The 26,693-nt window shown below is 35.7% G+C and overlaps 1 protein-coding gene across 1 annotated transcript; it reads left to right on the top strand.

Annotated features, from left to right (window-relative positions):
- The first annotated feature begins 921 nt into the window (after window positions 1-921).
- On the top strand, window positions 922-26,118 carry LOC105446106 (low-density lipoprotein receptor-related protein 4-like). Its single transcript, XM_030995932.1, has 9 exons — window positions 922-1,133; window positions 2,700-2,799; window positions 4,503-4,742; window positions 11,170-11,329; window positions 19,223-19,350; window positions 20,670-20,933; window positions 21,643-21,747; window positions 22,970-23,074; window positions 25,964-26,118. The coding sequence occupies exons 2-9, from the start codon at window positions 2,721-2,723 to the stop codon at window positions 26,116-26,118; spliced, it is 1,236 nt and encodes a 411-aa protein (XP_030851792.1). The 5' UTR covers window positions 922-1,133; window positions 2,700-2,720.
- The last annotated feature ends 575 nt before the right edge of the window (window positions 26,119-26,693 follow it).

The raw sequence follows: 26,693 nt of genomic DNA, 5'->3' as shown, positions 1-26,693 counted from the left end.
ATTTGGAAATTCAAACAATGTTATAATGGCATTATGATAGTGTTAGCTAATTAGCTGTTGGTAGAGAGACACATGTTTTGGTGGGCTCTGAGAAAGGAAGTAATCATACACATAAGACCCCATGTTGAATTTGGTTGTGTCACTTGCAGGACCTACAGTTCATGTTTATTGAGAGAGACAGAAAATAGCTGTTTAAGTCTGAACCTGAATGTATCAATAAAGATGAAACAAAATGGAACCAAATGAATCCTGCGTCATTATTGCTTGACTCGTTACATTACTGAAGGGAATCCCTTGAATTTTATTCAGACATTTTCTAAAACAAGTTAAAACGAAAAGACCTTTGAAGATCAATTACACTCGTGTTAATGTTCGCTTTAAAACGCTTATACGTTTGTGTACTTTTGTCTCACTTTCATTAAAATCATATCCTTTTAGTGGTAAGATGTCAATAACTCAATTTGGCCTTTTTTTTCGTATCAAATTTTGTAAAGTGTAAAATTTGAGTTTGAGAGGTACCGAATTGCTTTTTTTTTCTTTGAAAGGGTAACACTTTTGTTCCATGTGCAACCCTCTTTAAAACAAGCACTAACATCAACGGCAGAATATTATTGCCCTACCTAAACAGAAACCACAAACATTGCACATTCATGCCGTATATTATTCTATGACTTGAATCCAGCTTTTCATGCATGGCATACAGTACACACAGATGAGCTTATTCAAGGCCTCCTGGTGTTTACACAAAATTTTCCGTGTACATAAACGGAACTTATATTTCTATAATATGAAAAATACAAAAAATCGTCTCGCTGCGAAGCAGTCGATCTATTGAATTTAGTTCGCTGTTTGTTATTGATTTAAATCACTTGTTGTGTGTACTCGTACTACACGTTTTAAGGACCAGGAAGCAATTGCACTGTTATTGTGGTGCTTCGGTGGTAGCTATACCTTTTCGTATAAGGACCCGAAGGAAGTGAGTATGAAGATATCTACGGAGATAAATATGTTGTCTGTTTTACAAGCATTCTCTTCAAACTGATTAATAGATTGCATTTACCTCAACATTGCCAAAAACGGTAGTGTGAGGATTTTAGCCGATCAAGGACCTCCAGAGTTTCGACGATTTGCAGGTAATACATGGATAATTTCCTTTTTTCACAACATTTTTTTCTTCATTATTTCATAGAGATATAGCATCACATGTTCGAAATAGTCTTAGGAGGCAGCAATGCCGCATACATATACATTTATAATGTATAATAAGAAGTAGGTACACGGTTTTGTTTGGGCCGATTTTTAAATTGTGTAAGAAAAATCCTCAATAGGTGACTACTGTTTCAAATACGTTTTTAGTTCTTCGGAAGACTTACAAGCGTGTGTTCCCGCAAAGAAATGCCTTTTATGTGTTTATACCTATATTGAATTTACGTGCTTTGAAACCTAAATGTTGTTTGGTGGTATGTTACCTTAGCAATTAAGCGATGCGTGGTAAATGAGCTTTAGATGTGATTTGAGGTTTAGAATATGTTTTTATTTGTTGTTTGAGGGAGCGTATAACAAAAATATACATATAATACCAGGACACAAAAAACAACATGATGATGATCAGTTGTTCTGATGCCATATTTATATTGATTACAATAAATAAATAATAGTGATAGTAATAATGATAACAATAATCATAACAAAAATGATGGTGTTGATGATAATAATAATGTGTCTTGTTTATCTACGGTAGCCTCATAATTATGAGTAGTTTTCGTCGTGAGCGCCTTGCAATCATATAGTAACTCGGCTTTGTTGTTGTTATTATCATTATTATCATTACCATTGTCATTATTATGATTATAAGTATCCTTATTGTCATTATTGATATAATTATTACAATTGTTATAATAATAATTGTTATTATAAGTGTTATTGTATAAGTTTAATTATATTTATTATCATTATTATCATTATCATCATCATCATTATTATTATTAATATCACGTCCAAAGAATCATGTATAACAGGTCAGGACTTTTATCAAACAATTTTGAATATTAAATTACAATCTGACATTATGAGATTTGAATCTGTATATAGATCACAAACAAGTAAAACCATTCAGGAAATCATGTTTTCTAAATGAAAACAGTCATTTTATCGTCATCAAATAATACATTGTTATTGCCAGTGTGTTATTATTTGTTATCAATTTATTTTCATCACTAATATCATTTTAACGAGTATGAACAATTCAAAGTTAAGCATGTCCCAGGGTGTTAAACAGCAAATTGTCCTATCAAATTATCTTAACGTTATCGCATGTGTTTTCAATTTCTTCATTGAACCCGTACTATTCTAATGTCAGAAATTTATCTAAGAAAGTAATGCACTGTAGCATTTGTATATAGATGCCCGTTTCAAAATATGAATTCATTGTGTAACATTTTACCCATGACTTTACCCATATTCATCAGTAAACTGCACATTCAAAAAGTCTCATAAGTATTTAAACGATCAATTATCCAACAAATAAAGATAATCTTAATCAAAATTGATTTTCAAACTTTTGACAGGTTTATAGGCATGTAGGTATCAACTCTTATCGATGAAATATAATTGAGGTTTGAAAACGACTCGTATCAAGAATTCATTGAATAAAACTAAAAGCGACAATTGATGTCATAATGCTAATGTTTTCTGTTTAGGACTTCACTTGAGGACTGACAATGGAAAGCTCATCTGTAGGAAATGCCCTTTACTTTGGACTTCTGGTCCTCCTTTTCCAGTTGAATGCTGTTATAAGCAGTAAGTATTATGGACAAATACATAAACAAAGTTTGTTAATGGAGTTGTCAAAGTTTAGTAATTCATTCACTTGACTCTTAATGCAAGGGTTGAGGGTTCGAATTCAAGTCCGGCACTTTCTGAAGACATTAATTCACACTTGCCACTCTCTACCAAGGTATAGCTGAGTACCTGGCAAATGATGATATGATGCTGACGAAAATTATTATCACAATCTGCGGTTAACAGTAAATATACACTGAGGAGAATTATATCAAGCTCATATATGACACAGGAAAATAGATGACAACAGTCATACCTGTGTGATCAATTTCGAGCTCCATGGATTTTTGTTCGTATTAAAAAGAAATGTATATCTAAAAAATCCATGTTATGTGTATTATTTTGGGAAAAAAGTGAATTAGTTTATCATATCTTTGGAGTAATATGAAAGAAGAGAATATGACACATCCCATGAAGTATAAAATATGTTTTAAAAAATGAGCAAAAAAAAGAAAAATATTTGCATCTATTGAGTAATTATCGCATAAATTAGGATTTTCTTTTTTCCAGGGAGACCCATTTTTTCTTCGAAGTCAACTCTGTAGTGCACTTATTTTGACGTTATTTTAAGCATTTTATTTCTTTTTAATAAAAATAAGTTCCATGATAACTAGGTACCTTCAATCGCTTCATAAGTAGCAGGAATTCAGTTACACAGCGACCTCGACAGGTTTTTGTTATTTTGTCTTATCTTATGTTATTCTGTGAACAAGAGCTCCTTTTTTCAATGAACATGTACATGTACATAATGCAAAATTACTTGTTTTTCTTTTTCTTTTTCTCTTAAACTTACAATTCATTAGTTGATGTTTCTTGCTTTTCTTTGCTATTTATTTTTGTAAAATCGGAGCATTTCGTTTTATTTCATTTCATTTCATGTTCTTTATTCGCTTAAAATTCAAAAGCACATATTGATAATTAAGGTTACAAAATTTAAGTTAACATGGGTTAACAAAATATAAAACATTCATACAAACAGAGTTCAGTTATATTGCAGAGATGCAATGCCTTTAGAGAGAGAGAGAAGCAAAAATAACAGTGATAGTTTTGCAAGTAAAATACATTTTTAAAAGGAATCTTGTTTGAACAATGACCCCCCCCCCCCCTCCCCCACATGTCTTAAACAAAAGGAAAGCATAATCGTAAATCATAAATACATTTACTAAATAAACTGTCAAATTTCATTTTTTTTTTTAGAGCCTTACATGTAAACAACTTTTAAACAAGCATTAGGAAATTATTTCATATGTTTTTCGTCAAATCACCCAACAATCAGATAACATGCACAATATTTGATAGAATCTACAAAAAGTGAATCTACTCACTGTAGCCGTCAACTATGCAGCTCCTTCATAAGGAATATAATTTACATAACAAACCAGACACAATTCGAACAATCCTATTTTTTTAATAAATATTTCCTTCCTTCTTTCTTTCTTTCTTTAACATTGAAAGCGCTATGGTACTTTTTATTGTATAGCCCAGTATAAATTAACAATGTATTCGGCGCGTTATAAATGTGATCTATTATTATTATTATTATTATCATTGTAATTATCATCATTATTAATATTATTATTATTACTATAACATTGATATAAAAGGAATATTTCAATATTAGAATTGTTTATACAATGCGAGATCTTTGTTATTGTATCTAGCCGACAAACTGTTTGTAGCCGATGGAGCACTGGGTCAGATCTTCTTGGCGGAGACTGACGGGGACTCCTTCCTTGCATCACCGCTTACTCCCCTGAATCTGACCATCAACGAAGCACCGATAGGTCTTGATTACGACTATCGCTCCGACATGATATACTGGAGTGACCAAGACACGCACACCATCCACCGATCTACTCTCAACGGATCATTTCAGGAAGTTATTGCTAGTGGTACAATCGGTAAGAATACCCTCCGTTGATGTTGTTTATTTAAATCTAAAGCTATGGGCACAACCCAAAAAAGTAGCCTGCTCGGCGGCCGGGCGTTGGGTTTTGTTTTGTTAACTGCCATGGTTGTCACATCCACCACTTGTCAAAACGAGCATATTCTGATAGCTGAAGGTAGTAGATAACAAACATGTATAATTTGATGTTGTTTGTTATTCCGTTTGTTTTATATTTTATATAGATTTTGTACATTTTTTTTGTGGGGGGGGGGGTTCAAAGATAAAAACTTCATTAACATTCCCTTTCAATGGAAACGGCCTCATTTGTTTTTACTTGAAATGGCTCAAGTTTTAATTATGATCAAACGAACAGCTAAAATTTTGAAATGCTTACCATATGTTTCGTGTTGTTGAAAATCAAAGTATTCTCTAAAATTCCAACATTTCTTAATTTGTTTTCATTGTAACTGCCCAGCGCTCACGTCCGTCACTGTATGTCAACCATTAAGTAGACCGTCATTTAATAGTTTTTCAAATTATTTTTTAGGTTTTTGTCGTTTTGTTTTTTTAATTTTTAAACATGTATTGACATACTTGATAATTATGATGATAATTATCACACAATAGGTTTATTCCTGGACTTATCCAAGGCCTTCGATACAATAGATCGCACAATACTTCTACATAAATTCTACCATTATGGTATTAGAGGGAAGGCGTTGGAGTTGTTTAGGAGTTATCTTTCGAACAGAAAACAATTTGTTATAATTGATAACCACAAATCTTGTGAAAGAGAAGTCAGTTGCGGGGTGCCCCAGTGTTCGATCCTCGGTCCAATTCTCTTTATCATCTATGTCAATGACATCTATAGATCATCGCAAACATTAACATTTATATTGTTTGAGGACGATTCAAATATATTCTTTTCTCATCAAGATCCACATCAACTAATACAAATTGTAAATACCGAATTAAACAACGTAGCTAAATGGTTTAGAGCCAATAGACTATCTCTGAATCTAGACAAAACCAATTGTATGCTGTTCAGTAATACTCTTTCTACAATACCAGAAAATATCATTATGAATGATTTGGTTATAAATAAGTTGAATCAACTAGATTTTGTGGGTGTCATGATCGACGATCAACTGTCATGGAAAACACAAACACAATACCTTTGCAAAAAAGTATCTAGAAACATTGGTATTATTAACAAACTGAAGCATTTTTTTCGCTTGGAAGACCCTTCATTCATTGTACTGCACTCTGATTTTATCTAAATTGAACTATGGTATTCTTCCCTGGGGTACCTGCAATAGATCTCACCTAAATATTTTTAATAAAAGATATCGTGCTCACATCAACCCATTATTCCTCCAAAGCAAATCCCTGACAAAATATGATTTAAACTCGTACAATCTTGGTAATTTTATGTATCAACTTGAGATAAATTTTCATCCCCCTCGCACGAAAACAGTTACTTTAAAAAAAACATTCATTTATACTGGACCCAAACTTTGGAATTCACTCAACCCAGCTCTCAAATCGAACCCTGCACTTACCACGTTTAAAGGTATTACAAAGTTTGGGTATGGAGTCATTGACTTGGTTCAATGAACATATTGGAAGCAAATGTTCGAGTCTAAAGTTATGAAATTGTAAATAATAAACGCTTTATGTTGTATAGCTTCCTCTCGAGTTCAAGATATTAATAAACCTATAAAACAATATATCTTGACTAAAATCGACCGATTAGCTATTCCCGTTTGGAAATTATATATCACAACTACATATTCTGAGATTTTCATGGTCGCATTTACCATTGTAAGGCCGTAGGAGCTATTTGAAATTTATCAAAATTTACCGGGAGCACTGGTAAATATTTATATTCAATTTTTTCACGAAAGCAGAAGTGTTTTAGGGGATAAATTGTCTAGTGCTTATAATACATCCACAGGGGTATCCAAATATATCAAAATTTTAAAGAATCACTACCCACCCAATCTTCAAAATTTCCCAAAACTTTGTATTATCTTTAAACGTAAACTCAAGCATTCCCTGTTGAACAGCTACCATAACCATGATACGTAAACACGCCTTTCTTTCTTTTTTCATTACTCACCGCACTCTCTGGAAATACTTTCTATTTACCAACAGTTAAAGACGGCTTTATATCTATGCTAATACTTCTCTGATATCTCTGACCCCCCCCCCCCCTCCCCCTCTAGCTCTCTCCCTTTTCCCCTTTTTCCCGCTTGTTCACAACATTCCCATTTTGTCTTTCTATCCCTTGTTTTTTCTGATTTGTTAATGTGTTTTTCTTACTTTCCATTCCCGTTTATCATCTTTTCTTACGTACCTTTTCTCTTTTATTAATCGGTTTCCTTGCAATTACTCTTTCTTTGCTCACAAAAAGTGCTAAAGTAAGCACTGATCCTTTTATTTAATGCCTGTACATTTGGTTATGCTGAGGAAAGCTCAGAACTTTTCCAATATTTCATAACTGTAAACGCTATGTTTAGTAAAACAAAATACGTCACCGTAAAGTTAATACAAAGTTTTGGGAAATTTTGAAACTTGGGTGGATAGTGAATCTTTAAAATTTTGATATATTTGGATGTCCCTGTGGATGTATTATGAGCAGCTTAAAAAATTAGCCCCCAAAACACTTCTATTTTCGAGAAAAATTGAATATAAAAATTTACCGGTGCTCCCAGTAAATTTTGATAAATTTCAAATAGCGCCCATGGCCGTACAATAGTAGATGCGATCATGAAAATCTCAGAATATGTAGTTGTGATATATAATTTCCAAACGGGAAAAGCTAATCGGTCGATTTTAGTCAAAAAAACATGGTTTTATAGCTAAATTAATATATTTACCCTGAGAGGGAGCTATACAACATAAAGAGTTTATTATTTATAATTTCATAACTTTAGACTCGATTTCAACCGCGACAACGATCAATGATGATTGTAGGAACGCATATGCTTCCAATATATTAATTTGAACCAAATTCATGACCCCATACCAAAACTTTGTATTACCTTTAAGATAACCCTAGTTTAATAATATGCTTTGGTAAATACATTACGTTTATTTAGATATCCTAATTTAATTTATATACTTAAATGCATTAATTGGGACCTACATTATACAAGCTTTGCTTTTTAGTAGATCCCCCCCCCCCTTTATTTATCTCTTTTCAATGTAATTATCATACTTATGAATGTATCTTTTGTTATATCTATTACCAGATACATTATGTTCTTATATTGTATGATTAGTTATGATTATCATTATGTATATAATGTTCAATCATGTTATTTTTTGTGATAAAGTGGAAATAAATAAACTTGAAACTTGAAACTTTCATTGTGCTTTAACTTACAATTAGCAAATATATGAAATTATTTTAATTGTAATGGTGTTGATCCTTAACATGTTAATAGCCCTTGTAGTATCGCGAATAACGCATGAAAACTCAGATGTGACTAAACCCAAATGTACGAAAGAAAACATATAATGATAAGTATCATATACATTGACACCAGTCTTTCATTAAAAAAGAATATCATCCCAAATAAACTTTGTCCATTTTGTATCACTCAATGAAAAGGGTTACCGTAAACAAGGGATGCGAATGTAATCAAGATTGAGGAAGAGAATATCATAAAGTTTGGTTGTAATAAGCATTTCCTTGAGTTCGAGTTGATATTAATACGTTTTCTTTTCAATAGCCCATGTAAATAAGTCAGCAATTGTTTTTTCGAATAAGATGAAACACACATAGTTCATTTTAACCCACATTCACTGCTTCACATCAAACTTGGTAGACGAGCATTTCGACAACACTTTTTGAAAAACATGCTACTCCGTCATCCGTAGCAGCAGAATTATGAATTTGATATCATTATACAGGGAAAACGTTACTCTGTACCTTCATGTATCGGTCACATAGGTTATAACTTTTCAATTAGATGCTACCAAAGTTGGGTATGCTTTTGTCTATATACGCACTGTGTATGCCCGTATTTACAAAGGAGAATTATATTAAAACATGGTTTAACCACCGTAAATATTGTATGCGTATGTCCTCATGTCCAATTGACAATTATGCCTATTTTAGTTCATATTCATGGCCCCTTTAAGCTATGGTCACAACTGAGAGCGGTGACCGACGGATTAGTAGCCTGCTCGGTCGCCGCTGGAATTTAGGCATCGGCTCCTACGGCCTTACGATGGTAAATGCGACCATGAAAATGTCAGAATATGTAGTTGTGATATATAATTTCCAAACGGGAATAGCTAATCGGTCGATTTTAGTCAAGATATATTGTTTTATAGGTTTATTAATATCTTGAACTCGAGAGGAAGCTATACAACATAAAGCGTTTTGTTGTTGTTGTTGTTTTTAAACATGTATTGACATACTTGATAATTATGATGATAATTCTCACACAATAGGTTTATTCCTGGACTTATCCAAGGCCTTCGATACAATAGATCGCACAATACTTCTACATAAATTATACCATTATGGTATAAGAGGGAAGGCGTTGGAGTTGTTCAGGAGTTATCTTTCGAACAGAAAACAATTTGTTATAATTGATAACCACAAATCTTGTGAAAGAGAAGTCAGTTGCGGGGTGCCCCAGTGTTCGATCCTCGGTCCAATTATCTTTATCATCTATGTCAATGACTTCTATAGATCATCGCAAACATTAACATTTATATTGTTTGAGGACGATTCAAATATATTCTTTTCTCATCAAGATCCACATCAACTAATACAAATTGTAAATACCGAATTAAACAATGTAGCTAAATGGTTTAGAGCCAATAGACTATCTCTGAATCTAGACAAAACCAATTGTATGCTGTTCAGTAATACTCTTTCTACGATTCCAGAAAATATCATTATGAATGATTTGGTTATAAATAAGTTGAATCAACTAGATTTGTGGGTGTCATGATCGACGATCAACTGTCATGGAAAACACAAACACAATACCTTTGCAAAAAAGTATCTAGAAACATTGGTATTATTAACAAACTGAAGCATTTTTTGGCTTGGAAGACCCTTCATTCATTGTACTGCACTCTGATTTTATCTAAATTGAACTATGGTATTCTTGCCTGGGGTAACTGCAATAGATCTAACCTAAATATTTTTAATAAAAGATATCGTGCTCACACCAACCCATTATTCCTCCAAAGCAAATCCCTGACAAAATATGATTTAAACTCGTACAATCTTGGTAATTTTATGTATCAACTTGAGATAAACGATCTTCCTAAAATATGAACGCAAATGTTTTTAAAAAACCAGGAAATTCATAGCTACCTAACCAGGCAGTCAAATCATTTTCATCCCCCTCGCACGAAAACAGTTACTTTACAAAAAAACATTCATTTATACTGGACCCAAACTTTGGAATTCACTCAACCCAGCTCTCAAATCCAACCCTGCACTTACCACGTTTAAAGGTATTACAAAGTTTGGGTATGGGGTCATTGATTTGGTTCAATGAACATATTGGAAGCAAATGTTCGAGTCTAAAGTTATGAAATTGTAAATAATAAACGCCAACGATTTTTGGAGAAGTCGAACAGGCTGTAGAAACCAAGCGATGCCTGGGCAGTGTCCTTTCGATTTTCCTTCGGTCGCCGGTCGATTTTAGGTCAAAACTGGGCAAAATCGGGGAGCTTCTCCAGGCGGCGTCCCGGCATTGACCGACTAATGACCCACCGATTCCCGAGCAATCTCCCATCGGCCACTGGCTGATTTTAAAGAAATTGCCCGGCGGCCGGCCGCTGATCGGCGGGGCTCAAAAATACGCTCGGTGCCGCCCGGGCATCGACCTAATCGAGCGTTCGCCGTCGAGCGATTTAGGTCAAGAATCTAAGCCGCTAGGTCAAAGGCTGCCGACCAATTTTAGACTCGCCGCCCAGTGACCGACTAATCTCACAGCGGCGACTACTTGGCAGCCCTTGACCTAGCAGCTTTGATTTTTGACCTCAATCGCTCGACGGCGAACGCTCGATTAGGTCGCTGCCCGGGCGGCGATCGCAAGTGCACCGAGCTTACTTTGGGCGGCGAGTGAAAGTGAGCAGGCGCCGCCCGAATTTTAACTCCGCGCTAAAACTTCAGCATCGACCGAGCGATGCCCCAAAAACAAGCGGTGTCCGGGCGAAATTGGCTCAAAACTCACCGCTCGGCCGCCGAGCAGGCTACTTTTAGTTGTTGTGACTATAGCTTGAAATTAAAAATGGGATTAATCGTAAAACTGCAAAGGCCAATTAAAATCATCGTTGCATACACATATTGTTCAAAAGACTGCTATCAACCAATAAGAAGCGTAGTTTCGAATTTGCAAATGATCGCAAACCTTAGTGTTAATGTTACGGGGGTCCTGTTCTTTTGTTTTGGCCTACAGTTCCACATGGTATCGTGCTAGATCTGGAGGAAGACAAGGTGTTTTGGTTGTCAGCCGGTTCCGGGAACCTCTACCGGGCCAATCTTGACGGATCTAATCTTGAGATCCTGAATCCTGTATTCATGGTCCCACGTGGTATCACAATCTCCTACAATAGAAGGTATGCCCAGACGGTGAATGTACGTACAGCTTGTGTACCCGGATAGTTATTTAATTCAGCAATTTGGAGAAGTTTAGGGAGTTAGGGTAACCGCACGGCGTATTTTGTAATTATGGAGACAGAAAACCTGCGGCTGCCGTCAGGGCAGTCGCTAGACCTTTTTTAGTGGGGAGTGTAGAGGCCAACGATTGCCGGCAAAACTAGCCACCAATATCTAAAAATCAAACCCTATAAACCCGGGCCCTATAATTGTAAATTGTAAATTGTAAATTGGCCATAGATATTTTAGACCTCACGGCCGCCGCGGCAAATGTGACTTAGGCATTAGTAAAAATATGATTGAGTACTGGACATGTAATTACACTGTGAAAGGAATTGTCTGGAAGCAACTGGGAAAGGTTGATAATGAAGTACATAAGAATGGATGCACACTACCAATTATGTCTGGGAATATTATCATTTTTGTCTTATTACTCAATCTTGCTGAAATCTGTTTGCATTGCACACGGACATGGGTATGTAGAACTACACATACACATATGCGCTTAGAGACTTCGGTGGTAAGCGCTTTATAAGTAACGTTTTTATTATTATTATTATTATTATATGACATACATATTTGATCCAAATTTTTCACATATTTCTTCACAAGAAAAAGAGCAAGCAATACTTTTCTTCGCAGGACATTGATACTATGATGTTCTTCCTAACTGACAAATAAGAATACCAACAAAATATTTCTCAGCATTTCTCTGTAATACCCACTACCTGTTAATAGCATGCTACCAGGAACGTTGTTCATATAAACAAATGAATATACAATTTTATCAGTCTCTCCTCCAACTGTATCATATTCATTTTTGACTCGACGTATGCTCCTCCGAAAGGGTTGAATTTCTGCAAAGAGGTAGGGATAGGGTTAAGGATGCATCTGAAATTACTGGTAGATATAGGGAACGAGATAGGGTTATTTCAGTCCAGGGCTAAAGTTCGGTTAAGGAAATATAGTTAACGTGGGATTCTGACGACTGAGCAGCTGTCATCAAAGCATCCGTCGCAAATATTTAATTTGTAGAAGTGTCGTGGTATAGTGGTTCATTCACTTGACTCTTAATTCAATGGTTCGAATCTCAGCCAGACACTGGCGTCTTTTGGCTGTCATTAATTCATATGTGCCACTCTCCACCCAAGTGTAAAAGGACCTGTCAATCACTTGTTTAATATTAAATGCAGGGCCCACAGGAAGAATAGGATTGAAGCTAATGAGGCTTTTGGGGGTAACAATTATTACTGCATCCATTAATGTTAAATAAAACTTGTTTCCTTTTAGGAGATTATAACATAAATTTATTGAACAACGCCACTGATACATTTGTCCAAAATTTTGTCGACACCCTCCTTACAGCTAGTTTTCTACCACTTATAACTAAGCCAACGAGGGTTACAGAAAACACTGCTACTCTTATTGATAATATTTTAACAAATGCTAATTTTTTTCTCCCAAATCTGGTATAATCTAGTATGAAATCTTTAGACCATTTCCCCATTTTTAATCAATTTCCAATTGAAAAAATTTCGCTGATGCATCCCAATGTCGAAGTTAAAAAACGTGATTTTTCTGAAGAAAATATTGTTAGGTTTGGACAAATACTCGGAACTACTGACTGGCCAGTGATATATCAAATTGATAATGTTGATCAATCTTTAGACACTTTTATGGATATTTTAAAAGATGCTTTTGATAGTAATAAAAAACGTAGTTACACAAAGACTCCTAGGAATCCCTGGGTAACGCAAGCTCTTTTACGTTCAATAAATCGAAAAAACAATTTATATTCAAAGTATAAATTTAAGCTATTGGATAAAGATAAGGTAAAATATACGGAATATAAGAACATATTAGTTACTACTTTGAGGAAAGCTAAACAAAAATATTTTTGTAAGCAGTTTGAACTATATAAAAATGACCTAAAAAATACTTGGAAGGTTATCAAAAGTGTTAGACACGGGAAAAGCAAGTCTTCCACAATTAAAAAGATTGATACCGAACTAATCCCGGAATATTTTAATGATTATTTTTCAAATATTGGTCTCAACCTTGCTCAAAAAATACCAGACTCAAATAAGCATTTCACTGACTTTCTTGGAACCTCAAATTCACTTTCTATATATTTTACGCCAGTTCTTGAAAGTGAAATTATAAATATAATTAACGGATTAAAGAATAAGCGGAGTTCTGGACATGATGAAATAAGCAATTATCTCCTGAAAAAATAACCCTTGATATTGTCCAACCTTTAGTTTATATTTTCAATCTATCGTTTACAACTGGGATGGTGCCTCAATCGATGAAATTGGCAAAAGTTGTTCCTGTCTCCAAGAAAGGAGATCCTTTAGAGTTAGGAGACTACAGACCTATTTCCTTGCTGACATCCTTATCTAAATTTCTTGAAAAAATTGTATATGCTCGTACTGTAAAATTCTTTTGTGCTAGTAATATTTTCTATCAGGCACAGTCTAGCTTCCGTGAAAAGCATAGTACAACACATGCCCTTTTGACTCTAATAAATAAGGTGGCTCGCTCTATTGACAATTTCGAACATACGGTTGGGGTTTTCTTGGACTTCTCTAAGGCGTTTGATACGATTAATCACGAAATACTTCCTTACAAACTTCTAACTACGGAATCAGAGGATTACCCTTAGAGTGGTTCAAGAACTACCTCCACAATAGAAACCAATACGTTCTCATAGACGATGCACATTATTCTATAAAGACCATTGAATGTGGCGTGCCTCAAGGTTCTATTTTAGGTCCGTAACTTGTTATTGTTTATATTAATGATTTTTACATGTCTTCAACAACCCTGTCTTTTCTTTTGTTTGCTGACGACCCTAACATTTTCTTTTCTCACAAAGACCCAGAAATTTTACTGAGAACGGTTAACTCTCAATTACGAGAAGTTGCTGACTGGATCAAGGCAAATAAATTGTCATTGAATTTACTAAAAATCAAATATATGTTTTTTAGTAATATTATTGATAACTTACCAGGAAATATTGTACTTGGTAATACTGTCATACAAAAAGTCTCTTCTACGAAGTTCCTGGGAATAATAGTAGATGATAAACTTTCATGAAAGCTGCATGTTGTTAATGTTTGTAAAATCATCTCTAGGTAAAAAAGGTAAAATAGTTTTTTCCATCTCGTATACTGCTTGATTTATACTCAACTTTAGTACTTCCTTACTTGAATTATGGAATACTTGCGTGGGGCACCTGTGGAAATACTCAACTCAATAGAATTTTACTATTGCAAAAGAAAGCAATGCGAATCATTTGTCACACCAATTTTTTTTGCGCTCAAACTAATGAACTCTTTCACGCAAATAATGTTTTGAAGATTCATGACTTATTTTCCTATAACTTGGGTATATTTATGTATACACTAGAAAAAAATGAATTGCCACAAGTTCTCTCAAATATGTTTAACAAAAATACTGAATTTCATAGTTACCCCCACGAGAATAGCAAAATGTTATCACCTACCAAAGCCAAGAACGCAATTTTCCAGCAGGATTTTCACTTTCACTGGCCAAAAATATTGGAATGCCCTTCCTGACACATTACAAGAAAAGCCCTCATTAGGGGCAGTTACACTGTCATCCAAACACGCCAAAAAATGCCAAACCGGAGCCTGGCCGCGATGTTACCAAGGGCAACTACGCTTTACCGGCAGACATGCCAAGCCCCAAACATTCCAAAACGAAGTGTGATCTTTTGGCGTGTTTTGGCGTGTTTTGGCGTGTTTGGCAAGTATAACCGCTCGCAGTTGTAACATCGCGATGTTAGGCACGTGACTTCCGGCACTTCCGGATTGTTACCCGCGCTCTTTTAAACCACGTTCTTCCCGTGTGATATTTATAGCATTTCCATCGTCGCGCGTGTTATCCGTTCATTCAGCTCCGTTTGTTCCAATTCCGTTAACTCATCCTTTATTCAATCTTCGTTATTCCCGTCTGGCCATATCTGTCTAGTAGTAGTATTTGAGTGTTTTGTTAGATTAATTAATATTGAAGTGAACAATTCCCATTGGACTGATGATGAGATGAAGTTCTTGATTTCGATGTGGAGGCAGGGAGAGCTCCTCCACCAGACTTCCAAGCGTCCCTGCAAACGTGGGGAAAAGGGCTTCAGAGAAATGAGTGAAAGCATGAAATTAACAATTAACAACGATGATTTTCTTAACCTTCCCATATCGTTTTTACTACTAGATTTCGATTGAATTTGGGAAAACTGAATCAGCAGCCGTAGTCCGTACTTCGTAACTTATCCACTCTTGCCTCAAATACTACACGCGAGATAAACAAAACATATCGCATGCATGCGCATGGGATGTATCGCTATTTAGCTAGCTATAGCGCTAGCTGGAAATTGCGCGCGCTAAAAATCTTATAGCAGGCCGGGGTCAAAGGTCGGGAAGACTGCACATGCGCATTACCAACCGAAACACGCCAAAACATCGCTGAACAGCTCCGTCGGTGATGTTTCAGCACAAGTGTAACCGGGTGCACGAAACATCGCGACTTTTCAAAATGAGGTATTTGACAGTATAAATGCGCCTAATAAGTGGTTTAAGAAATGCCCTCAAGCACTTTTTGTTGCAAACGAATCAGAATAAGTAGTCCCCTCTCTTTACACTGTCTTCCAAACACGCCAAAAAATGCCAAACCGGAGCCTGGCCGCGATGTTACCAAGGGCAACTACGCTTTACCGGCAGAAACGCCAAGCCCCAAACATTCCAAAACGAAGTGTGATCTTTTGGCGTGTTTTGGCGTGTTTGGCAAGTATAAACGCTCGCAGTTGTAACATCGCGATGTTAGGTAAAGTGACTTGAGGAGCGGGGCTAGATGTCGTCCTTTTGAAGACAATGATAGAACGATTAATACAAAGAATAACATAAGAGAAGGTGACAGAAGGAAGAAACTAAGAATAACATAAGGATAGACAGAAAGAGAAAGTGATAGAAGGAAGAAACAAAGAATAACATAAGGATAGACAGAAAGAGAAAGTAATAGAAGGAAGAAACAAAGAATAACATAAGGAAAGACAGAAAGAGAAAGTGATAGAAGGAAGAAATAAAGAATAACATAAGGAAAGACAGAAAGAGAAAGTGATAGAAGGAAGAAATAAAGAATAACATAAGGAAAGACAGAAAGAGAAAGTGATAGAAGGAAGAAACAAAGAATAACATAAGAAAAGACAGAAAGAGAAAGTGATAGAATGATTAAAAAACAAAGAATAACATAAGAGAAGGTGATAGAAGGAAGAAACAAAGAATAACATAAACAAAGAATAACATAAGAGAAGGTGATAGAAGGAAGAAACAAAGAATAACATAAGGAAACACAGAAAGAGGGAGTGATAGAATGATAAAAAACAAAGAATAACATAAGAGAAGGTGATAAAAGGAAGAAATAAAGAATAACATAAGGAAACACAGAAAGAGAAAGTGATAGAAGGAAGTGATAAAGAATAACATAAGAGAAGGTGATAGAAGGAAGAAACAAAGAATAACATGAGGAAACACAGAAAGAGAAAGTGATAGAATGATTAAAAAACAAAGAATAACATAAGAGAAGGTGATAAAAGGAAGAAATAAGCAAATAATTACCGTTGGTGAAGGTGATGGGACAAATTATATACCTCACTTAAGAAATCCAGCCATCTGATTGGTCGAATTGCATTCATAAACTTCAACTGTTCCTGTAAAATTCTCGGTAACCATGCATAAAACATTTCAATATTTTTAATAACCATGGTTATTAAAAACAGTTGGTCAGCCTCCATGGTTACCCCATAGGTTTACATGTTAAAAAATGGTTTGAGCGATGGAGGATGCCGTATGTGTGCGAAGGATTGGTCGGTAATTTCAATACAATTGAATCTCGATCGATCTTACCGACAATTTTATCTTGCATTGTTGACATGAAGACGAAAATAAACTTCCAAAAACAAAAAACAACATCTGCCGATAGATCTTGATCTAAGTTCGTGCCAATATGCATTGCAAAAGTAAAAGAAGAGTCCGTATATGGAGCTTTTGCGAAGCATTCATCACACGCGAAGCCGGTTTCAATCCATTTTAATGTATATATTGGAAAAAACTGCCAAGCATGTTGAAGGCGGGCCGTAGCCGAGTGGTCTAAGGCGTTGGTTTTCGGTACACCACTTGTTGCACGCAAGGGTTCGACTCCCGTCTTCGACAAAATGATAAATATTTTTCATTTTTCATTTTTTAGTCTATTTTTTTTCGGCATATAAAAGTATTAATGACTGCTTTAATATTCGAGAAATAGTTGTTTTATTACGCTCTCGGGAAGGTTACAATTGGGCTATTCCCCTCGGCAAGCCTCGGGGAATAGCACAATTCTAACCTTCCCTTGAGCGTAATAAAACAACTATTTCTCTCAAAGCAGTCATTAATACTATACTATCACTTCCGAGGCGATCTGGATGTAGCTATCTTTCCGAAGCTAAGCTGAGGAAAGATAGCGTATACATGCTGATCGACGAGGAAGTGATAGTTTGCCATCGCCTGAAACAAAAAGGTGATTATTCGCTTTATATTACACATCTATAACAATTTAACTACAAAAAGAAAAGGACGTGTATGCATTTACATAAAAGACACCTAGGCCCAAATTCATACCAAAAAAGTTTAAGTTTAACCCAACCCCTTGAGGGTACGGTGCGCGCATGTGTTTTCTTTAATTGCGCTCAATGGTAATGCGCGCTTAATTACGCCTGTTTTAGTGCGCTTTTGGATAATCTTCAGTGAAAGTGCGTTGCCCTTTATAGATAGTACCTCTATCTTCAGTGAAAGTGTGTTGCACTGTGTAGATAGTAGTACTATCTACACAGTGTAACGAACTTTTTGCTTCTCCCATCAATAATGGGCGAATTATCTTTCATCACGTTATTTACTTTTGACCAATCGTAGAGCAAGATTCTTAGTATGTGGAATATAATAAAGAATAACATAAGGAAACACAGAAAGAGAAAGTGATAGAATGAAGTGATAAAGAATAACATAAGAGAAGGTGATAGAAGGAAAAACAAAAAATAACAAGGAAAGATAGAAAGAGGAAAGTGTTTGCATCGGAGTGCCGCGCATGCGCATTACCAACTGAAACACGCCAAAACATCACTGAGCTTTTCAGTCGGTGATGTTTCCGCACAAGTGTAAACGGCTGCGCGAAACATCGCGACTTTTCAAAATGAGGTATTTGACAGTATAAATGCGCCTTCTGTCTCTTTCTCTGTCTCCCTCTCTTTCTCTGTCTCCCTCTACCCCCTCTCTCTGTTTTCTTTTTCTCTTCCTGCATGTTTTCCCCCTTTTCTGTTTTTTACTCTCTCATTCTCATTCTTATATTCTTCATTTATCATTATTATCTTGTCATTCTGCTATTGTTTCTGATTGTTTTATTTGTCTCGTTTAATCGTTTGTTTTTCTATTGTCTGTCATAATTTTTTTTTTTTTTTTTTTTGATTCCGTAATTTTTTTCTTCAAAATTAGGTTATAAATGTATGAAGTATAATTATTATTCTGCGAGCCTTCATCTAACAAGCTTTGTTTTCAACTAGGTTCGTTTTTTTTTCTTCATTTCTTGTAATTAAATCATTTTGCATTACAATGACTAAAAAAACAATGTCAAAGATATTTCAATGCTTGTTTCTGTTATATTATTGCGTTTATTATTGTTTGTTATTGTTTATATCATGTGAAAAGAAATGGAAAATAAATTCGCTCTGTATAGAGCTACTACTAACACAAATGAGCATTATTAGTTTTATCATTCACATCAATTTCTATCTACATCAATTTTACTAGAAAGCTTTATATTACAACGCGTCTGTCTTCACCTGCTATCAGAAGCGTGAACACTGATGGGACTAATGACGTTGTTCTCATCGACACAGATATCGCATCGCCAAGTGGCATAGCCTTCAATTTCCAAGGTAAATGTTTTACTTTTATTTTCAAAATTAGTACGCTACTCTGGTACCAAGACAGTTGGCCTGAGTGAATAATTTGTCAAACGCAAATTCAGCTTGCATGCTTGTATCTTTACTATCTTTAGTTCTTTTTTTTTGGGGGTGAAAGTGTCATTACGAAAATGCAGAGACCACCCTATAAACGGATGTCAAAACCTGGTAATATCTTAAGTGTACTTTGATAGTTTTACTGTTATTGTCACAGTTATGTTAATCCACCTGTAATGTAGTTTACTTTTCAGAATTGCGTGACCAGATTTTGTTTATATAACCTTCATGTGTGTGTGTGTGTGTGTGAGTGCGTGTGTGAGTATGAGTCGTGATCGCATTACGGATTATGATAAAAATGTAAAAATCGGCCAAAACAAAATTGTTTGCTTCTATCGGTTCGTTGACGAGAGAGTTGTATAACCATAAATGTTTTACAATTTCCTGCCACAGAGCGGTTATTGTCGTTTGATTTGTTGCAACTTAGCATTGGGGAACGTCGGTCGTATTTACTTTCATGTGGCCCTACATGATGACTTTCGCGTGAAATGAGGGAAATGAAAATAAAAACTTTTGCATGTCATTCTAAAGGCCCTTTTACACTTTCACGGATCGCATCACGGACCATCCCGGATCGTCGCTCCGGGATCATCCGTGTTATCTCCGGCATTACCGTGTATACACCGGGGAGGCATCCGGCGTGATCCTTGGCGTACCGGCATATCCGGGGAAAAAATTAAGCTTGCTTAATTTTTCATCCCAGAGTTCACGGATGAAAAACAATGCGTCCTCTTCCCTGTAGGCACCGTGTACCTCCGTGTAGCCGCCGAATACATCCGGGACATTCCGTGTAGACACCGGGAGGTCCGTATTAACACCGGTTTCATCCGGGTTTGAAATTCCGTATATTTTGCCGAGAAGATAAATGATCAAATGAGCGCCTACAAGCTCAAGTCACCCGTCAACATTCCGGAGATATCCCAATAGACAACGTACACCTCCGTGTAAGGACCGTAAAAGTACCCAGTAGCCTTCGTGCTCTTCCTTGAAATCCGTGTTAGCTCCGTATGCGTTTCCGGCGTGGTCCGCGTTGCTACCTTGTCTGTCCGTGGAGACACCGTACTTGCCCGTGTATACACCCAGTTCGGAACGTATCCACACCGGCATCGAGAAGAAATCGCCGGAACACCCCGGATTAAGATCCGGGATGATCCGTGATGCGATCCGTGAAAGTGTAAAAGGGCCTTAAGGTAATGGCGTATGCTAGCGCAATTTGTGTTTACCCTCTTTCACAGAGCAACGCCTATACTGGGCAGACGACTCTTTAGACAAAATAGAGTCTATGGATCCCGATAACAGCACCGATCGGATAATTCTGCTCTCCGTCACAGCAGGTTCAACACTTAATTTATTCCCTTTTGGCCTTGCTCTCCATTATGATGACGTCTACTTTAGTGATATCAACAGCGGATTAGTCATATTTGTTGATTCTTCTTCAGGGGAGGTTAAAACGTTGCCCTCTTTATTCAGTCTGCCGGTTGAAGTTCACATTTATATAGGTAAGCTTATTATTATTACTATTTTCTACAATTTTAATTCGACAAAATAGTCTCAATATAATGTCCATTTCCGAAATGGCTCTTCTCGAAGCCGCTTTCGTAATGGAATGTCTTATTCTAAAAGAGAAGATTGTCAGCTTTGAATTGATATGTGACTCCGTGGAATTAGACGAGAACATTTGACCTTTCTGACTATATGATAAACCTCAATCCTGCTCTAACTGCCAATGTAACCGATGTGTAGTGCATTGTCACAGCTATGCAAACCAAAGATAAGAACTCTTAAAATGCAGAAAATATGAAGCAGGAAACGTATGATATCATTATTTACTGAAATAATAACAATAAACAACAGCAATTGGACCGTTACGCGGTATTTTTCAAGAAAATAAATTGGCACCTAAAACCGATATGTGTTATATTCCTTTTGAAAAGGACTTTTTTAGAATGCAGCATGATTTATGTAAAGCATGATTAAGTCGTCGTTTCCCCCATGACTTTTATTGGCGGCATTTGTCGTAGTTTTATACGTAACCTTACCCCTGTTTAGTTTCTCTATCTTTTGAATATGACCTATTTTTATGAAATATTTTATGATCATGATCATGATATTTTATTACATGTTACTCTCATTTATTATGTTTTATTTTTATTATATTTTTTCTTCTCTTTTTTTTCTCCTTAAATTCTTAATAACTCTCCAATACAGATGTATGCGCAAATAGATGTCTTAATAACGGTAGCTGTGTGAGAAGTTTGACATCTGTAAAATGTTCTTGCCCTTTTGGATTCCTTGGGTCAAGATGTGAAATTGGTAAGTATAAAAGAAGCAGCACAATCTTTTTTCATTCGCTTGAACTGTTATAGATTGGTAAATACTTAAATAGCCGACGTGTTTGCCTTTAAGAGACATTGTACTGTGTCAACATGATTTCATAGTAAGAAGATTATTTCATAATAAGATGATCAATAAAGACATTCACAAAATCATTTTATAAATGTCAATAGCTTTTTCTATCACCTATCGATATGTGCAAAAATTACAATAATAATAACGTAACGTTTGACATGATTTACATGAGATATGCCTTATGGGATTGAAAGACCCCTCAAGTAGATTTCTCGAAAGGCTTTGCCATCGTGTTATATTTAATATTTAAACCTAATCCTTGTTAATACCCCATGTATTCATAACGGCAACAGAACATAAAAGCACGAGAGATAGATTCTGAGAAGGTAAATGAGAGTGAGGTGCATGTAAATGGCGTGATTTCAGGGGGAAGGGAGAATGATGCACAACCTACATGTAATATTAGCTACCTCAAGTAGCATTGGTGAAGAATACATCGTTTACAAGAAAAATGTTTTGTTTTACATGGTGATCTATATCTAAAACACCCGCCACTACAGACGTAAAGGACGAATAGCTTTTGGTAGACATGAAAACTGTTGATATGCAAAATAGCGTATTTATCATATCTTTATGATATACGTTATAATGTTGGAATATGGTGAGCCCAAATGATACTCAAAATATGATTTTTCTTTAATAATAGACATAAATTTTAATGTGAAATATTTGGGGTTTCAAATCTTCATGCTCGAAGCAATAATGTTGCCAATATAAGCCCGATGTTTTGTTATCCCAATATGATCCTACTCAATATTACAAACGTTGATGAAGAAAAAAATCGGATTGTTATCTTCGTCATATTAATAGAGAATGTCATAAAGATGTCGTGTGCTATACCAGGATGATATTTAAAATATGATTTTGTTTTGATCTTGGAAAATGGTAGTATGACACAGGCTCTTACGGTAAGTCATGAGCGGTAAATTTTTACCCTAACCGAAGTCCTTATTTCAACTTTGGACTAAATTTTAACCCTAACCTAAAACCCAATTGTTACACGTAACCCTATCGTTACACTTAACCTAACACTGTAATTTTGACAAGGGTTACCAGGGCAAAAATTATATGTCGGATCTCCGGAGAAAAGATATTTTTTCTTACCAGTTTCTGTCTTTTGTCGCAGATGCATGTACTAACAGATGCGTGAACGGAGGGACATGTGCTCCGTCTGAAAGAGGCTCCATATGCATCTGTCCTGAGGGATTCAGTGGATCTAAATGTAATTCAGGTAGGCCAATAGCTTACTATCACTTCTATACCTTGTTTCTTGTTGATTCCCACAACTCTGTTAGATTTACAAACTTGTAGAACCTCTGGAGCCTACAACCAATAATCTGCATTTTCCTCAGGCTCCCTCATATCCTCCTTTCCCTTGCTTCTTAGTCATTGATCTTCGAGTAAGTACAAATAAACTAAAGTGATGCGATGTATTAAATGTCATATGCAATCTGTATAATGTTTATTGAAATAAAGTGTTGGTCAAGGCATTGGGCATGACGTAGGGCAAGAAAGATAAAGTTTAATTCACTCTTCTCTCTTTAATTCTTTTATTTTCTTTCTTTCAATTTTTTTTATGGGGGTCCATAATTGTCTAAGGAACCTATATTTAATAATATAATAGGCCCTGTGCAGAATCCCTCTCTATATGTGTCTTTCTCACTTTGGTAGGAAGCTGTAGGATTCTTCGGAATCACAATTTCCATCTAGTCATTTATCGTGGCATTGAGAGATCGGGAGTGTTCAAGTGTTTAATACTTAGTGTTCGTGAAAATAAAATATTGGACTTTACACGTAAACGTTTCTTAGAGCCATGCACAAGTCTGGGTTTCAGCTTCTATATTTTTCTTTTTTATGTGCAGTACGTTGGAAATTATTAATCAAAACTTTAACGACTTTGATAGGTAGTTGGAAATATTTGAAGGTCTCTCTCACTTTTTATACTAAACAGAATCGAAATATGCACCTATGATTTTTGTGTGTGATGAGGAAGCTGGGGCTATCTTCGAAAGCAGTGCAGATTCCTTAGATTTCCGCCCGCTACCAATCTCGAATGTACATCGTCCTGTAGCTGTGGCCTATAGCCCAGAGGAGGACCTCATATTTTGGGTTGACGCCGAAAACGGCTCTCTTAATCGTGCATTCCGGAACGGTTCTGGTCACACTGAACAAGGAATGACCATTTCGGGTAAGGATTTTGACGTGGTTGGATATTACTTCTAACGAATTAAACTAGATCTGTGATTTACATTTCAGGAAGAGGTTGAAGAAATATTACTTGATTATTGCTCCTGTTGATTTAACACAGCGAACAATCATCTGGTGATAGCACGTTTACCATAACAGTCAATCCTGCATAGGCCTATATACAGTGCGTCCCAGAAAAAACGAAACCGAGAATATTGTTTCATCATAACTTAATCACATTTATATTTAATAAATGACACATATCTGGACAGCTTAGATCCTCCTTTTTCATTTGTTACAACTCATTATGATGTATATGTAGTAATGTGAGATTGTTGCCTCCTGTGGCTGGACCTGGGTTTGTTGCAGGCTATTGTTCAGTGTACACTCAGGCCTCTCTTGCAATGGCTTGAGTGCACGCTGGACAATGACCTTGGCTTGGATTCGGTTGCAGGAGGTGACAGCTTTCACATTACTGGAGAAGACATTACTGCAGAGAAGTCACAAGTGGTGCACGTGCATAGTGGGCAATTGAGTTACATGTGAATTAATCATTCGATTATCCTCATAAATGTTACATTTATTTATTGTTATATATATGAACATGTATCCTACTTATATGCTTGTTAAACAATTATTGATGTCCCTATGGATATTGGCAGAATTTAAGTGTGTAATGGGTTCTTGCAATGCGATCCTTTTTATAGTATTTGAGTGGCGTATGTGCATTTACACGAAGTGAAATCCTAAACTCGCACTTGTTAATTTTATTGGTGGTACGATGTTTTACGATTTTACACAGATTAATGGTCTATATAACTGAATTGTATGTATTCATACCTTTGAATTTTGCTGTATGTTAATGTTAATATATTACGTTTTATCCCTCATAGGACCACAAAGACTGTATTGTACAAGGGCGTCCGTTGAAGACAAGCCTTTTTTATATAGTGTGGGCGGGGCTGTTTTGTTGCCTTCAGAATAAAATAACCTTCCATCAACTGCAAAGCGTTTGGCGGGCGGTATCTGAATTTCAAAGGGAAAATCACATTTCTAGAAAGTTGGGTTTCTGCCCTTTCATGTGACACCTCAATCAGGAAAAATGAGCAAGGAATGACAAAGTTCTGTTTGTTTAAAGTAGCCCTTATTTTAGCAAACAAATTCGTTTTCACTGGCTGCCCGCCGTAGCAAAAATCAGAATTGACAAAAGACTTAACTCCGTTTCGTTGACAATCCGCCATGCATGAAGTCTTTCGTCTACGGCTGATTGTCAACGAAATGGAGTTAGGTCTTTTGTAAATTTCGTTTGTTGATACGGCAGGTAGCCAGTGAAAACGAATTCGTTTAATAAATTTATGAAAATGCAAGCTCTACTTTAAACAAACAGAACTTTTTTATTCCTAACTCATTTTTCCTGATTGAGGTGTCATATGAAAGGGCAGAAACTCAACTTTCTAGAAATGTGTTTTTCTGTTAGAAATTCAGATATCGTCCGCCAAATGACTTTTTGTTTTCCTCTCTTAAAATTGATTTTAATCACTCGTGCGTGAAATATGCATGATTATGAGTTGCATCAAATGAAAGAGGAGGATCTAAGCCTTCCAAATATGTGTCATTTATTAATTATAATTGTGATTAAGTTATGATAAAACATCGATAATTCTGGGTTTCGTTTTATCTGGGACGCACTGTTTATATATAAATATGTGTTATTTTATTTTCTTAAAAGTGTATGTTTTCATACTGTCGAAGCTACCACGATCTCCCTCCCCGGCTTCTTGGATTATATATTTATTCATTACTGAATTGTTTTTTTTAATGAATTTTTCTAATTACATGCCCCATCATTTTATTCGTCTGTAGCCTTTCACGCACTTCCTCAATGTTATGTGAATTGTAATTTCTTTTGATTATTTGTATAATTCCATTCTAGATCTAACAATTCATACCCAGTCTAAATTCCTGGCGTACATCGAATCTCAGACTGGTATAACATTAGAGGAAGGCTACAACTCAGCGTTCATAGGAAGGAGCGGCTTTAGTACCACAGGTCATCTGACGTCTATATGCCTACATCCGAACACGTAATATGTTGTTTCTGTGATGTCATTGTTGTAAACAAACGAAAAACCTTTAATCTAATATTTGTTGTTTATTTGGTCATCAAAATCCATAACGACACGTTGTATTGTACACTATGTAAATGTCATGATGATGCTGCTCTGCATATGGGGATTATTTTAATCATCTGTCTGTATATCAAGATGGTCATAGTTTTACAGGGTTTGAAATATATGAACTGATCACGTAGACCTTCCTTTAGGGGCTACGACTATGCTTTATAAAAAGTACAGATTTTAGTTTTCGATTAGTATACAGTGCGTATCAAAAAACGTCCTCCCAACTTTATTAGCTTCTTATATTAGTTATAACCCAGGTGATCGTGCATTATATGTTATGGTAAAAAGTAACTATACCCTATCTTATGATACATATTGCTTTCCAAAAAGAATTGTCAAAATCCTCTTGTACCAAGTTTGGGCTGAAGCAATGAATGTTGGTCAAAAGCCACTATGTGTGTGGTATCTCATTCCTAAAACAATTGCTCACTTATTTACATGCACTATTAGGCAGCTGAAAAGAAAAGATGTTAATATCAACTC

Source organism: Strongylocentrotus purpuratus, unplaced genomic scaffold (assembly GCF_000002235.5).
Source record: "Strongylocentrotus purpuratus isolate Spur 01 unplaced genomic scaffold, Spur_5.0 spur5_scaffold_3, whole genome shotgun sequence".
Taxonomy (NCBI): Eukaryota; Metazoa; Echinodermata; class Echinoidea; order Camarodonta; family Strongylocentrotidae; genus Strongylocentrotus; species Strongylocentrotus purpuratus.
The sequence above is the reverse complement of the archived record's forward strand: the minus strand, read 5'-3'. Positions and strand labels throughout refer to the sequence as shown.

Bases quoted from the DNA above. Each gene is read 5' to 3' on its own strand.
- LOC105446106 (XM_030995932.1), top strand. From the start codon at position 2,721: ATGGAAAGCTCATCTGTAGGAAATGCCCTTTACTTTGGACTTCTGGTC. The intron at 4,743-11,169 runs GTAAGAATACCC...TTTGGCCTACAG, and splicing joins TATTGCTAGTGGTACAATCG to TTCCACATGGTATCGTGCTA. The intron at 19,351-20,669 runs GTAAATGTTTTA...CCTCTTTCACAG, and splicing joins CATAGCCTTCAATTTCCAAG to AGCAACGCCTATACTGGGCA.